The sequence below is a fragment of the Hyperolius riggenbachi genome, chromosome 1 (genome assembly GCF_040937935.1).
Source record: "Hyperolius riggenbachi isolate aHypRig1 chromosome 1, aHypRig1.pri, whole genome shotgun sequence".
Taxonomy (NCBI): Eukaryota; Metazoa; Chordata; class Amphibia; order Anura; family Hyperoliidae; genus Hyperolius; species Hyperolius riggenbachi.
Window position 1 is genome coordinate 290,085,853 of NC_090646.1, and position 13,503 is coordinate 290,099,355.

General features: G+C 44.9%; 1 protein-coding gene across 1 annotated transcript in view; it reads left to right on the top strand.

Moving 5' to 3' along the window:
* Positions 1-13,503, top strand: part of LOC137548484 (myosin heavy chain, clone 203-like) — an 85,818-nt gene that overhangs the window by 22,118 nt on the left and 50,197 nt on the right. The window contains exons 5-6 of the mRNA XM_068271155.1: positions 585-711; positions 1,430-1,627. Coding sequence (XP_068127256.1) covers positions 585-711; positions 1,430-1,627 — 325 coding nt within the window. The remainder of the gene's footprint in view (positions 1-584; positions 712-1,429; positions 1,628-13,503) is intronic.

Consider the following 13,503-nt stretch of genomic DNA (forward strand, 5'->3'; position numbering starts at 1 on the left):
GTGTGTGTGTGTTCGTGCTTTGCGCTACTGCGCAGGGAGCAGGACGGGCCAGAGGTGTAAGCGAGCGGGTAGGCGTGTGCGCGAGCGCAGTAGGTGTGTGTGCGCGGCAGGCAGGTGCATGCGCGGCGAGTGGGTTTGTACGGCGGTCACAGGGGGGAGGAGGGGAGAGGAGGGGAGGTTCCGACACAGAACTAGAGCCTGTTTTAAACGTGCTTAGGTCTACTAGTCATGTATAAACGGAGCGGCTTCATATGGAAAGGCATGAACATTTGTTAACTTCTAGAGACATCTTGTAACTTGATTTTTTTGCTTGTTTTATATTGGACATGACTTTAGCCTAAGATAATATATCCAAAAAGAAGAAAAAAATGAACAAATCAGTCCCAAAATAAACGCATCAATCCAAAGACTGACAATTGAAAGCTTTATTAATGAGGCTACAATAATTTAAAACAATCTAAAAACAAATGTGTGGCCCTTGGACCTCCACATCCATGAAGATATATGTTTTATTACTGAGGTATGCACCATATTGACCAAGGAAAAAATGACCTTCAATTTAAACTAATGTCATCTGTTTACAGAATTGCTGCCTTAGAGAAAGAAAGAAATGACATCAAAATGAAGATGACAAGCCCGTCTTTATTCCACACAGATAGCAATTTTTGTCTGCATAACTTTTCCAAAGAAAGACAGATTGAAAAAGTTAAGGTAGGTTATAATAAAGCCAGTAGGTACAGACATATAATGTTTGTTGGATGCACAAAGCATAGTCTGACAACCATTCCAGAGTGTATCCTGTAAACTTACCTATCAATGTATATTGTCATGTTGCCAGAATTACTAACATATCTGTGATCTGAACCCACTTTTCTGTACTGAGTATTCTGCACATTGATCACTGCTACTTATTTGTTCCCGGATCATTGATCATTAGATCATAGATATGTAAGTAAGATCTTTGAGTAACTACTTCCCAAACAGCAGAAGAGGGGCCCTATTTAGCTAAGCTGCAAATACATACACAAATCTCATTTGTCCTGTTCATGAAAGAAATCATATTAAATATTAACTGAGTTGTTCCCAGCTATGTCCTGACTTGACTTAGGCGATGAGAACAGTGACAGCAACCAGATAGTAATCAAAGCTTTGTAACCAATGGAAGATTTTTCTTTCTTTATACATGGCTCAGGTTTTAATAGTATAGTTAACATAATATATATAATATATACTTATAATGTATATATATATATATATATATATATATATATATATATATATATATAAATAAATAGTTTTTTATTTCATTTTTAATTAGCCCCTTACTCATTAGCATTTATTTATTTATTTAGTCACTTGGCCTAATATGAGGAAATTGTCTTAGCAAAAGAAAACTACTCTTTCAATAATATTTGCCATATATTCTCAGAATTTGCAGATTCAGGAGCAGCTGATGCTACATGCAGATCTGATGGAGGCTAAATGCAATGAAGCACAGCGGGAGAAAGATGCTCTGGAGCTGCAGATGACATCACTTCATTCTGGACTCCATCAGGCAAAAATGACTTCTAAGGCATTGGAGAAAGAATGTGTGAAGCTACAGTCTCAGATAGCGGCCAGCAGAAATGTTAGTCACCAGATTACAATTTTTATTAGCTTACTCTTGTATTTGGTGGTGTCAAAATATTTTTAGATGCCCTAATACAAATTGCAGACAGAGGCTGTAAACTTTAAGAGGCCTGACTTGGAAATCAGAAATAACATGACTATACCTGAGACTGACACAGAGGCATGCTCCCTGCACAATCACATACCTCCATGTCCTCTCGGCACCACTCCCTGTCTCCCTAGTCTTCTCTGTCCCCCAGGGGTGTTGCTAGGATCCTAAGAAATCCAGGGCCCTTTTGGGCACTACAGTCGGAAAATGGAAAATGGGTGTGGCCACGCACCATAATGTGGGTGTGGTCATGGGTGGAGCCAAATTTACATGACCTTAACAGTGGTCTAAGTAGGCCTACCCAGCAAAAGCAATATCAAAAGTAAAAAAAAAGCCCCCTCTCCATTAATACATTAATACATACGCACACACACAAATGCAGCATATCACATAAATAGGTAGTGTCACTTAAACATAACTAGGCAGAGTTATCTAGCTTCTGTGCTGGCTGGTCTGGCTTTCTGCTGGGTGGGCTGGCCTGCTGCCAGGTTCCCTGGCAGGTCCCCCATAGAATTCCCTGACCTTCTAGTGGACCCCTTCCATGCTCCCATGGGCCTCCCATTGAAGCACCACAACTCCCAGCATAGAATAACCAAAGCTCCCTGCATGCCCCCATAAAGGCATCACAGCACCCAGCATGGCACCACAGCACCCAGTATGCCTACATAGAAGCTCAACAGCACCCAGAATATCCCCGATCAATGCACCACAGCTCCCAGCATGCCCACCATTGAAGCACCACAGCTGACCCTGCCTGGGGGACATTCGGGCACCTAAGAATAGGTCCGGGGCATGTGCCACTGATCTTTTGGGCCAGCAACGCCCCTGCTGTCCCTTCCCCCCCTCCCCCCAAAAATACTGACAAGCAGCTTGTCAGTAGAATGAAACAGGAAGGGGTTCCCCTTGCAGTAAAGACACTCCTGTATAATGTGCACTCCAGCAATAGGAACACCCCTTCCCCACCTCTCTATGCTTGCTCCCGAGGCTCGGTGCATCTCAGCTCTGAATCAGAGAGCTGAGATGTGCTGCCACTGGACACGCCATGACCCGGAAGTACATCTGGGGTTGCAGCCATTTTGGAATAAAACCATTTTAGAAAGTAACTAAAATCTTGGTTATGACCCAGAGGATAAACAGAGCAATGTATGACAGCGAGAAGTGGATCATTTTAGTCAAGGAGGAGAGCTGGTTCAGGTTTACAATGATAAAGAACTTACTTGCTAATAATACTTTATTTGGATTATTAACCACTTGCCGACCGCCCACTGCACAGAGGAGGCCGGCAAGTGGATCCCGCAAGGACTGCCGCATGCACAGAGGCGGTGGTCCTTGTACGGGCATGGGCAGAGCGATCGCGCCATTCGTGACGCGATCCTCCGCCGGCGACTGGCTCCAGACTACTCACGGTTTTGGGCCCGTAAAATGCTAGGGCGGTATAGGAACCCCACAAGTGACCCCATTTTAGAAAAAAGACACCCCAAGGTATTCTGTTAGGTGTATGACGAGTTCATAGAAAATTTTATTTTTTGTCAAAAGTTAGCGGAAATTGATTTTTAAAGTTTTTTTTTCACAAAGTATCATTTTTCACTAACTTGTGACAAAAAATAAAATCTTCTATGAACTTGCCATACACCTAACGGAATACCTTGGGGTGTCTTCTTTCTAAAATGGGGTCACTTGTGGGGTTCCTATACTGCCCTGGCATTTTAGGGGCCCTAAACCGTGAGGAGTAGTCTAGAAAACAAATGCCTCAAAATGACCTGTGAATAGGACGTTGGGCCCCTTAGCGCACCTAGGCTGCAAAAAAGTGTCACACATGTGGTATCGCCGTACTCAGGAGAAGTAGTATAATGTGTTTTGGGGTGTATTTTTACACATACCCATGCTGGGTGGGATAAATCTCTCTGTAAATGGACAATTGTGTGTAAAAAAAATCAAACAATTGTCATTTACAGAGATATTTCTCCCACCCAGCATGGGTATGTGTAAAACTACACCACAAAACACATTATACTACTTCTCCTGAGTACGGCGGTACCACATGTGTGGCACTTTTTTACACCCTAAGTACGCTAAGGGGCCCAAAGTCCAATGAGTACCTTTAGGATTTCACAGGTCATTTTGCGACATTTGGATTCAAGACTACCCCTCACGGTTTAGGGTCCCTAAAATGCCAGGGCAGTATAGGAACCCCACAAATGACCCCATTCTAGAAAGAAGACACCCAAAGGTATTCCGTTAGGAGTATGGTGAGTTCATAGAAGATTTTATTTTTTGTCACAAGTTAGCGGAAAATGACACTTTGTGAAAAAAAAACAATTAAAATCAATTTCCGCTAACTTGTGACAAAAAATAAAATCTTATATGAAATCACCATACTTCTAACGGAATACCTTGGGGTGTCTTCTTTCTAAAATTGGGTCATTAGTGGGGTTCCTATACTGCCCTGGCATTTTAGGGGCCCTAAACCGTGAGGAGTAGTCTTGAAACAAAAATGACCTGTGAAATCCTAAAGGTACTCATTGGACTTTGGGCCCCTTAGCGCAGTTAGGGTGCAAAAAAGTGCCACACATGTGGTATTGCCTTACTCAGGAGAAGTAGTATAATGTGTTTTGGGGTGTATTTTTACACATACCCATGCTGAGTGGGAGAAATATCTCTGTAAATGGACAATTGTGTGTAAAAAAAAATCAAACAATTGTCATTTACAGAGATATTTCTCCCACCCAGCATGGGTATGTGTAAAAATACACCACAAAACACATTATACTACTTCTCCTGAGTACGGCGGTACCACATGTGTGGCACTTTTTTGCAGCCTAACTGCGCTAAGGGGCCCAAAGTCCAATGAGCACCTTTAGGCTTTACAGGGGTGCTTACAAATTAGCACCCCCCAAAATGCGAGGACAGTAAACACACCCCACAAATGACCCCATTTTCGAAAGTAGACACTTCAAGGTATTCAGAGAGGGGCATGGTGAGTCCGTGGCAGATTTCAATTTTTTTTGGTCACAAGTTAGCAGAAATGGAAACTTTTTTTTTCTTGTCACAAACTGTCATTTTCCGCTACCTTGTGACAAAAAATAATATCTTCTATGAACTCACTATGCCTCTGAGTGAATCATTTGGGATGTCTTCTTTCCAAAATGGGGTCATTTGGGGGGTATTTATACTATCCTGGAATTCTAGCCCCTCATGAAACATGACAGGTGGTAAGAAAAGTCATAGATGCTTCAAAATGGGAAAATTCACTTTTTGCACATAGTTTGTAAACGCTATAACTTTTACCCAAACCAATCAATATAGGCTGAATGTTTTTTTTTAATCAAAAACATGTTTGTCCACATTTTCCGTGCTGCATGTATACAGACATTTTATTTTATTTAAAAAATGTCAGCACAGAAAGTTAAAAAAAACATTTTTTGGACAAAATTCATGTCTTTTTTGATGAATATAATAAAAAGTAAAAATCGCAGCAGCAATCAAATAGCACCAAAAGAAAGCTTTATTAGTGACAAGAAAAGGAGCCAAAATTCATTTAGGTGGTAGGTTGTATGAGCGAGCAATAAACCGTGAAAGCTGCAGTGGTCTGAATGGAAAAAAAGGGTCTGGTCCTTAAGGGGGGTAAAGCCCACGGTCCTCAAGTGGTTAAAGACCTATCATTTTGTACCCTGATTCAGTTAGTGCTGTCAGATGAGACAATGGGGTTGATTCAATAAGCTGCTAAAGCAGCGCAGCTTAAATTGAGCAACACAAGTTAAAATCTCTGCACACATGCTCTGCGCAGTAATGCTGCGCAGCGTGTGCTGATAACTTGCATGCGCCCCTTTGAAATGCCAGCCGCTCCTCTAATACAGCCTGAGCCCTGTTGGGTCCAGTGGCTTTCTAGGACATGATCCCCGCACTTTGATTGGCACAATAGGCTGCCTGTCACTTGGCAGCTTAACCTATTTTGGTTCCTGGACGTAGTTTCTACGTCCAGGAACCATGCGCGCTACCGCGCGCTCCCGTGGCCGATCGCGCGCCCGGCTGCGGATTCGGTAGCCAGGGAATCAATGTATCGGGCTATGGTGCCCGATCATTGATTCCTCTCCCCCGCTGAAAAAGCGACAGCTTCTCTCGGAAGCTGCACCTTTTCTGGTCGTTCCTTTCCCGATGCGTCACTGTAAGTGTGTGTTACGCTTAGAGTGACGTCATGTAAACAAACTCATGGCCACCATCTTGTGGCCAAAAAGTAATACTACACCTGTAAGAAAAAAAAAATTAAAATTAACACACATTTACATTATAAATCTATTGTTTACCTCCCACCCTCCCAAAACTACCCAAATAAAATGTTTACTATAAAAAAAAAACATTACAATAAAAAAAAACAACATGTAAATATTTACCTAAGGGTCTAAACTTTTTAAATATCAATGTAAAGATGAAATATTTCTATATTTTTTTTATTTTAAACTTGTAAATAGTGATGGATGCAAAACGGAAAAAATGCACCTTTATTTCCAAATAAAATATTGTCGCCATACATTGTGATAGGGACATAATTTTAACGGTGTAATAACCGGGACATATGGGCAAATACAATACGTGAGTTTTAATTATGGAGGCATGTATTATTTTAAAACTATAATGGCTGAAAACTGAGAAATAATGAATTTTTTCCGTTTTTTCTTATTCTTCCTGTTAAAATGCATTTACAGTAAAGTGGCTCTTAGCAAAATGTACCCCCCAAAGAAAGCCTAATTGTGGCGGAAAAAACAAGATATAGATCAGTTCATTGCGATAAGTAGTGATAAAGTTATAGGCTAATGAATGGGAGGTGAACATTTCTCACGTGAAAACGACGGAACCTGAATGGGTTAATGAATCAACTCCATTGTTTAATTTCAAAAATGAGAACTGAGTGCACAATAATTTCATCTGCCCACACTAGGTGAAAATACATTTCACTTTAAATGGAATGGATTCTATTTTGGACTAAAGTGAGTTGCATGAGTCGCCAACTCCCAAACACTATTAACGCACTATTTTCCATACAGGCTACGCCCACAGAGCAAAACCAGGCTATAGTCTATGACATTAGGAATTAGCTCAGGAATAATAGCAGTAAAATTCGCCCACATTTTTAAAACATGCCCATCTTCACTTCTGTTTGCACTGAAAAGGAAGTGGTGCTAAGCACTCTGGGGTACCATATGGTGGTATCTGAAAATCTTGATAACAACCCCTGCCCTCTTTGTGCAAAATGTGGACTAATAGTTTACTTGCACAATGCAAGTTTTTTCACTCTTGTTGTTTAATCAAGGAGATTGGTGACAAGTGATTTGCCTTCTAGGACAGGTACAGTGTGAAGGAGAGAGTCTTTAACTTTCACCAACACCAGCTATTTGTTTTTTACAGGTTATTAACATCAACTATCTTATACAAAATCAAGTAACAATACAAAGAAAAATATTGCCACTACATGGGTGACTAACTACAACTTAAAGTGTACCAGAGACGGCACACTACAAACGTTTTTACTTACCCGGAGCTTCCTCCAGCCCTATAAGCATGGGTGCATTGCTCGCGGTCTTCCCGCGGTCTTCGGTTTAGCAGTAATCAGCCCCGGTATCTGGCTCAGTGACCTTAGCCGGGGTCTTCTGCGCATGCGCAGGAGGTCTGCGCATTAGCAGAAAAACCAGACTGGAGCCGACTGAGCCAGATACCGGGGCTGACTGCGGATGAATGAAGGACAACGGGAGGACTAAACACCTTTTAGATGTCTGTGGCACAGGACTATGGGGACTCAAAAAGACCATAGATTTCTGCTGTATGCAGAAATAATTTTGCAATAAAATGCCTTTACACGTCCGTGGTGTATGGATGTGAAAACACAGAACACCTCTAAATTAGAGATGGCTCAAACCTCTGATTTTAGGTTCGCGAACATCGAACGCGAACTTCCGCAAAAGTTCGCGTTCACGCGAACCATGTGAACTGCAATAGACTTCAATGGGCAGGTGAACTTTCAAAACTACAAACACTAATTCTGGCCACAAAAGTGATGGAAAAGATGTTTTAAGGGGTCTAACACCTGGAGGGGAGCATGGTAGAATGGGATACATACCAAAAGTCCAGTGGAAAATTACGGATTTGATGCACAGCAGGGTTTTAAAGGGAAGGTCCAAGCAAAAAAAAAAAAAGAGTTTCACTTACCTGGGGCTTCTACCAGCCCCATGCAGCCATCCTGTGCCCTCGTAGTCACTCACTGCTGCTCCAGTCCCCCGCTGGCAGCTTTCTGACCTCGGAGGTCAGGGCCACATTGCATACATTTTTAGGGATTCCAGCTAGTGCAGGAACAAAAATGTACGCGTTGCACCACTAACGCGTAAAAATGTATGTGTTAATGTTCCTGCACTAGCGGGAATGTGTAAAAATGTACGCAATTCGGCCCTGACCTCCGAGGTCAGAAAGCTGCCAGCGGGAGACTGGAGCAGCAGTGAGTGACTACGAGGGCACAGGATGGCTGCATGGGGCTGGTAGAAGCCCCAGGAAAGTGAAACTCATTTTTTTTTTTTGCTTGGACCTTCCCTTTAAGGGCAGAAATCAAATTGCATTGCTAAATTGGAGGCATAAAGTGCTTTAAAACATCTTGCGTGTGTATACATCAATCAGGTAGAGTAATTAGTGTACTGCTTCACACTGACAGACCAAACTCACTGTGTAACGCACCGCAAACAGCTGTTTGTGTAGTGATGGCCGTGCTGGACTGGTGCGCACCATGGCGAGAGTGCAGGCGATGGCAGGCGATGGCAGTTTTCGAGCCCATATGATCAGGCTGAGGTAGCTCAATGACAGAACAACAGTGACTGTCCAGCTGATCAAACTTGGTCTGTCCACAATGAAGCAACGACCTTATTATCTTGGGTGTGCCCCCCAACACACTCATATAGGTCATTACTTCATTGTGATACGCAAGCCCCTTCACCACGGCAAGGTAACGATCACAAAGTGGAATTGATACATGAACATGCCTTTTGTTTTGTTGTTGCAGCCGCAGTGCAGCCTGAAAAATTAGGCATATACACGCACCAGAAAAATTATTCTTTTTGTTAGAGGCCACTGCTTGCAGCGGCCTTAAAAATTCAGAAATCCGCGTGGCGTCCTGGACCCTGTTAGTGGTGGCGGAGAAGGCAGTCAAGCGGCCTGCAGGCAGAGATGCTGACTAAAAGTGCGTACACACATGCGACTATAGTCGTTTGAAACAATCGTTCCCCGATCGTTTCAAACGACGATCGTTTAAAAAAAAAGCAGCCAACGACTATTAAGTCTAACGACGGATGAGCTAGATCGTTAAAAACGAACGATCTAGCTTGGTGGATTTTTTCCAATGATGATCGTTTGCAAGAGTAGTACATCATTGGAAACGGTCGTTCGCACTAGGCTTGACATGCGCATTTCACTATTTCTCCATGGAACTTTTTTCATTTTTATGCGCAGGCGCAATAGTTTACATGATGTAACGTTCGTTCTAACGATCTGTTCGTTACACACCTTTTAAAACTAACTTTACTTAGGTCGTTCTTTCATCAATAAAAAGTTCGTTCGTCGTTGACAACGAACGATCGTTGTCACATGTGTGTACGTAGCTTTAGTCTTGGGGCAGGCAGCAGCAGCCGGCAGGCAGGCAGAGATGCTGTGTGGGGACTGACTTAGTCTTCGGGCAGGCCCTCCAGTATCCATGCCTCATTCAATTTGATAAAGGTGAGGTACTAAACACTTTTTTGACCTAGGCGACTTCTCTTCTCACTGACAATGCCTCCAGCTGCACTGGTGGTCCTTTCTGACAGGACGCTTGAGGCAGGGCAAGCCAGAAGTTGAATGGCAAATTGTGACAGCTCTGGCCACAGGTCAAGCATCAGAGTGTCTACATCCGCACTTAAGACCAGGTAGTTGACTACCTGCCAGTCGAGGCATTGGTGGAGGGTGGATCCAGAAGGGCCTGGGTGAGGCGTTGGAATAAAGAATGTCCGACATCACCATGAGATCGCTAGAGCGTCCGTCTAGGGATGATTGGAAAGGGTGATTTCCAATTCTGTGGAAATTCCGGATTCCACGGTAACGAAATTCCGTAACCGCTACATTCCGGCGGATCCCCGCGGTATTCCGCGGAATTCCGCATTCCGGTGGAACCATTTCCACAATGTTAAAGGGAACGTAATGGATGTTTCCTTTAACCACTTCCCGACCGCCGTATGTACAATTGGCGGCCGAAAGTGCACCCCGCAAGGACCGCCGTATTGACAATTGGCGGCGGTCCTTGTAGGGGCATGGGCGGAGCGATCGCGTCATCAGTGACGCGATCCTCCGCCTCCGCCTGGCGCCGCTCACCCGCCGCAACATCCCGCCGGCCATACGGAAGCGCCGGCGGGATGTTAACCCGACGATCGCCGCATACAAAGTGTATAATACACTTTGTAATGTTTACAAAGTGTATTATACAAGCTGCCTCCTGCCCTGGTGGTCCCAATGTCCGAGGGACCACCAGGGCAGGCTGCAGCCACCCTAGTCTGCACCAAGCACACTGATTTCCCCCCCCCCCCCTGCCCCAGATCGCCCACAGCACCCATCAGACCCCCCCCTGCCCACCCCCCAGACCCCTGTTTGCACCCTATCACCCCCCTAATCACCCATCAATCACTCCCTGTCACTATCTGTCAACGCTATTTTTTTTTTGTATCCCCCCCTGCCCCCCGCTCCCTCCTGATCACCCCCCACCCCTCAGATTCTCCCCAGACCCCCCCCCCCCAGACCCCCCCCCCCATGTACTGTATGCATCTATCCCCCCTGATCACCTGTCAATCACCTGTCAATCACCTGTCCATCACCTGTCAATCACCCGTCAATCACCCCCTGTCACTGCCACCCATCAATCAGCCCCTAACCTGCCCCTTGCGGGCAATCTGATCACCCCCCCACACCAATAGATCGCCCGCAGATCCGACATCAGATCACCTCCAAAATCCATTGTTTACATCTATTCTCTCCTCTAAACACCCACTAATTACCCATCAATCACCCATCAATCACCCCCTATCACCACCTGTCACTTTTACCTATCAGATCAGACCCTAATCTGCCCCTTGCGGGCACCCAATCACCCGCCCACACGCTCAGATTGCCCTCTGACCCCCCCTTATCAATTCACCAGTGCATTAATTACATCTGTTCTTCCCTGTAATAACCCACTGATCACCTGTCAATCACCTGCCAATCACCTATCACCCATCAATCACCACCTGTCACCCCCTGTCACTGCCACCCATCAATCAGCCCCTAACCTGCCCCTTGCGGGCAATCTGATCACCCACCCACACCATTAGATCGCCCGCAAACCCGCCGTCAGATTACCTCCCAAATGTATTGTTTACATCTGTTATCTTCTCTAAACACCCACTAATTACCCATCAATCACCCCCTATCACCAACCGTCACTGTTACCTATCAGATCAGACCCTAATCTGCCCCTTGCGGGCACCCAATCACCCGCCCACACGCTCAGATTGCCCTCAGACCCCCCCCTTATAAATTCGCCAGTGCATTAATTACATCTGGCCTTCCCTGTAATAACCCACTGATCACCTGTCAATCACCTGCCAATCACCTATCACCCATCAATCACCCCCTGTCACTGCCACCCAACAATCAGCCCCTAACCTGCCCCTTGCGGGCAAACTGATCACCCACCCACACCAATAGATCGCCCGCAGATCCGACATTAGATCACCACCCAAGCGCAGTGTTTCCATCTATTCTCTCCTCTAAACACCCACTAATTACCCATCAATCACCCATCAATCACCCCCTATCACCACCTGTCACTGTTACCCATCAGATCAGACCCTAATCTGCCCCTTGCGGGCACCCAATCGCCCGCCTACACGCTCAGATTGCCCTCAGACCCCCCCTTATCAATTCGCCAGTGCAATATTTACATCTGTTCTCCCCTGTAATAACCCACTGATTACCTGTCAATCACCTATCAATCACCCATCAATCACCCCCTGTCACTGCCACCCATCAATCACCCCCTGTCACTGCCGCCCATCAATCACCCGCTGTCACTGCCACCCATCAATCAGCCCCTAACCTGCCCCTTGCGGGCAATCTGATCACCCACCCACACCAATAGATCGCCCGCAGATCCGACGTCCGATCACCTCCCAAGTGCAGTGTTTACATCTGTTCTCTACCCTAAACACCCACTAATTACCCATCAATCACCCCCTGTCACTGCTACCTATCAGATTAGACCCCTATCTGCCCCTAGGGCACTCAATCACCCGCCCACACCCTCAGAATGCCCTCAGACCCCAGCCCTGATCACCTCGCCAGTGCATTGCTTGCATCTATTCCCCCCTCTAATCACACCTTGAGACACCCATCAATCACCTCCTGTCACCCCCTAGCACACCTACCCATCAGATCAGGCCCCAATTTGCCCCGTGTGGGCTCCTGATCACTCGGCCAAACCCTCAGATCCCCCTCAGACCCCCTTCCGATCACCTCCCCAGTGCATTGATTGCATCTATTTTCCCCTCTAACCACCCCCTGAGACACCCATCAATCACCTCCTGTCACCCCCCCTAGCACTCCTATCCATCAGATCAGGCCCAATACAACCTGTCATCTAAAAGGCCACCCTGCTTATGACCGGTTCCACAAAATTCGCCCCCTCATAGACCACCTGTCATCAAAATTTGCAGATGCTTATACCCCTGAACAGTCATTTTGAGACATTTGGTTTCCAGACTACTCACGGTTTTGGGCCTGTAAAATGCCAGGGCGGTATAGGAACCCCACAAGTGACCCCATTTTAGAAAAAAAGACACCCCAAGGTATTCTGTTAGGTGTATGACGAGTTCATAGAAGATTTTATTTTTTGTCAAAAGTTAGCGGAAATTGATTTTTATTGGTTTTTTTTCACAAAGTGTCATTTTTCACTAACTTGTGACAAAAAATAAAATCTTCTATGAACTCGCCATACACCTAACGGAATACCTTGGGGTGTCTTCTTTCTAAAATGGGGTCACTTGTGGGGTTCCTATACTGCCCTTGCATTTTAGGGGCCCTAAACCGCGAGGAGTAGTCTAGAAAACAAATGCCTCAAAATGACCTGTGAATAGGACGTTGGGCCCCTTAGCGCACCTAGGCTGCAAAAAAGTGTCACACATGTGGTACCGCCGTACTCAGGAAAAGTAGTATAATGTGTTTTGGGGTGTATTTTTACACATACCCATGCTGGGTAGGAGAAATTTCTATGTAAATGGACAATTGTGTGTAAAAAAATCAAACAATTGTCATTTACAGAGATATTTCTCCCACTTAGCATGGGTATGTGTAAAAATACACCCCAAAACGCATTATACTACTTCTCCTGAGTACGGCGGTACCACATGTGTGGCACTTTTTTTTACACCCTAAGTACGCTAAGGGGCCCAAAGTCCAATGAGTACCTTTAGGATTTCGCAGGTCATTTTGAGAAATTTCGTTTCAAGACTACTCCTCACGGTTTAGGGCCCCTAAAATGCCAGGGCAGTATAGGAACCCCACAAATGACCCCATTTTAGAAAGAAGACACCCCAAGGTATTTCGTTAGTAGTATGGCGAGTTCATAGAAGATTTTATTTTTTGTCACAAGTTAGCGGAAATTGATTTTAATTGTGTTTTTTCACAAAGTGTCATTTTCCGCTAACTTTTGACAAAAAATAAAATCTTCTATGAACTCACCATACTCCTAA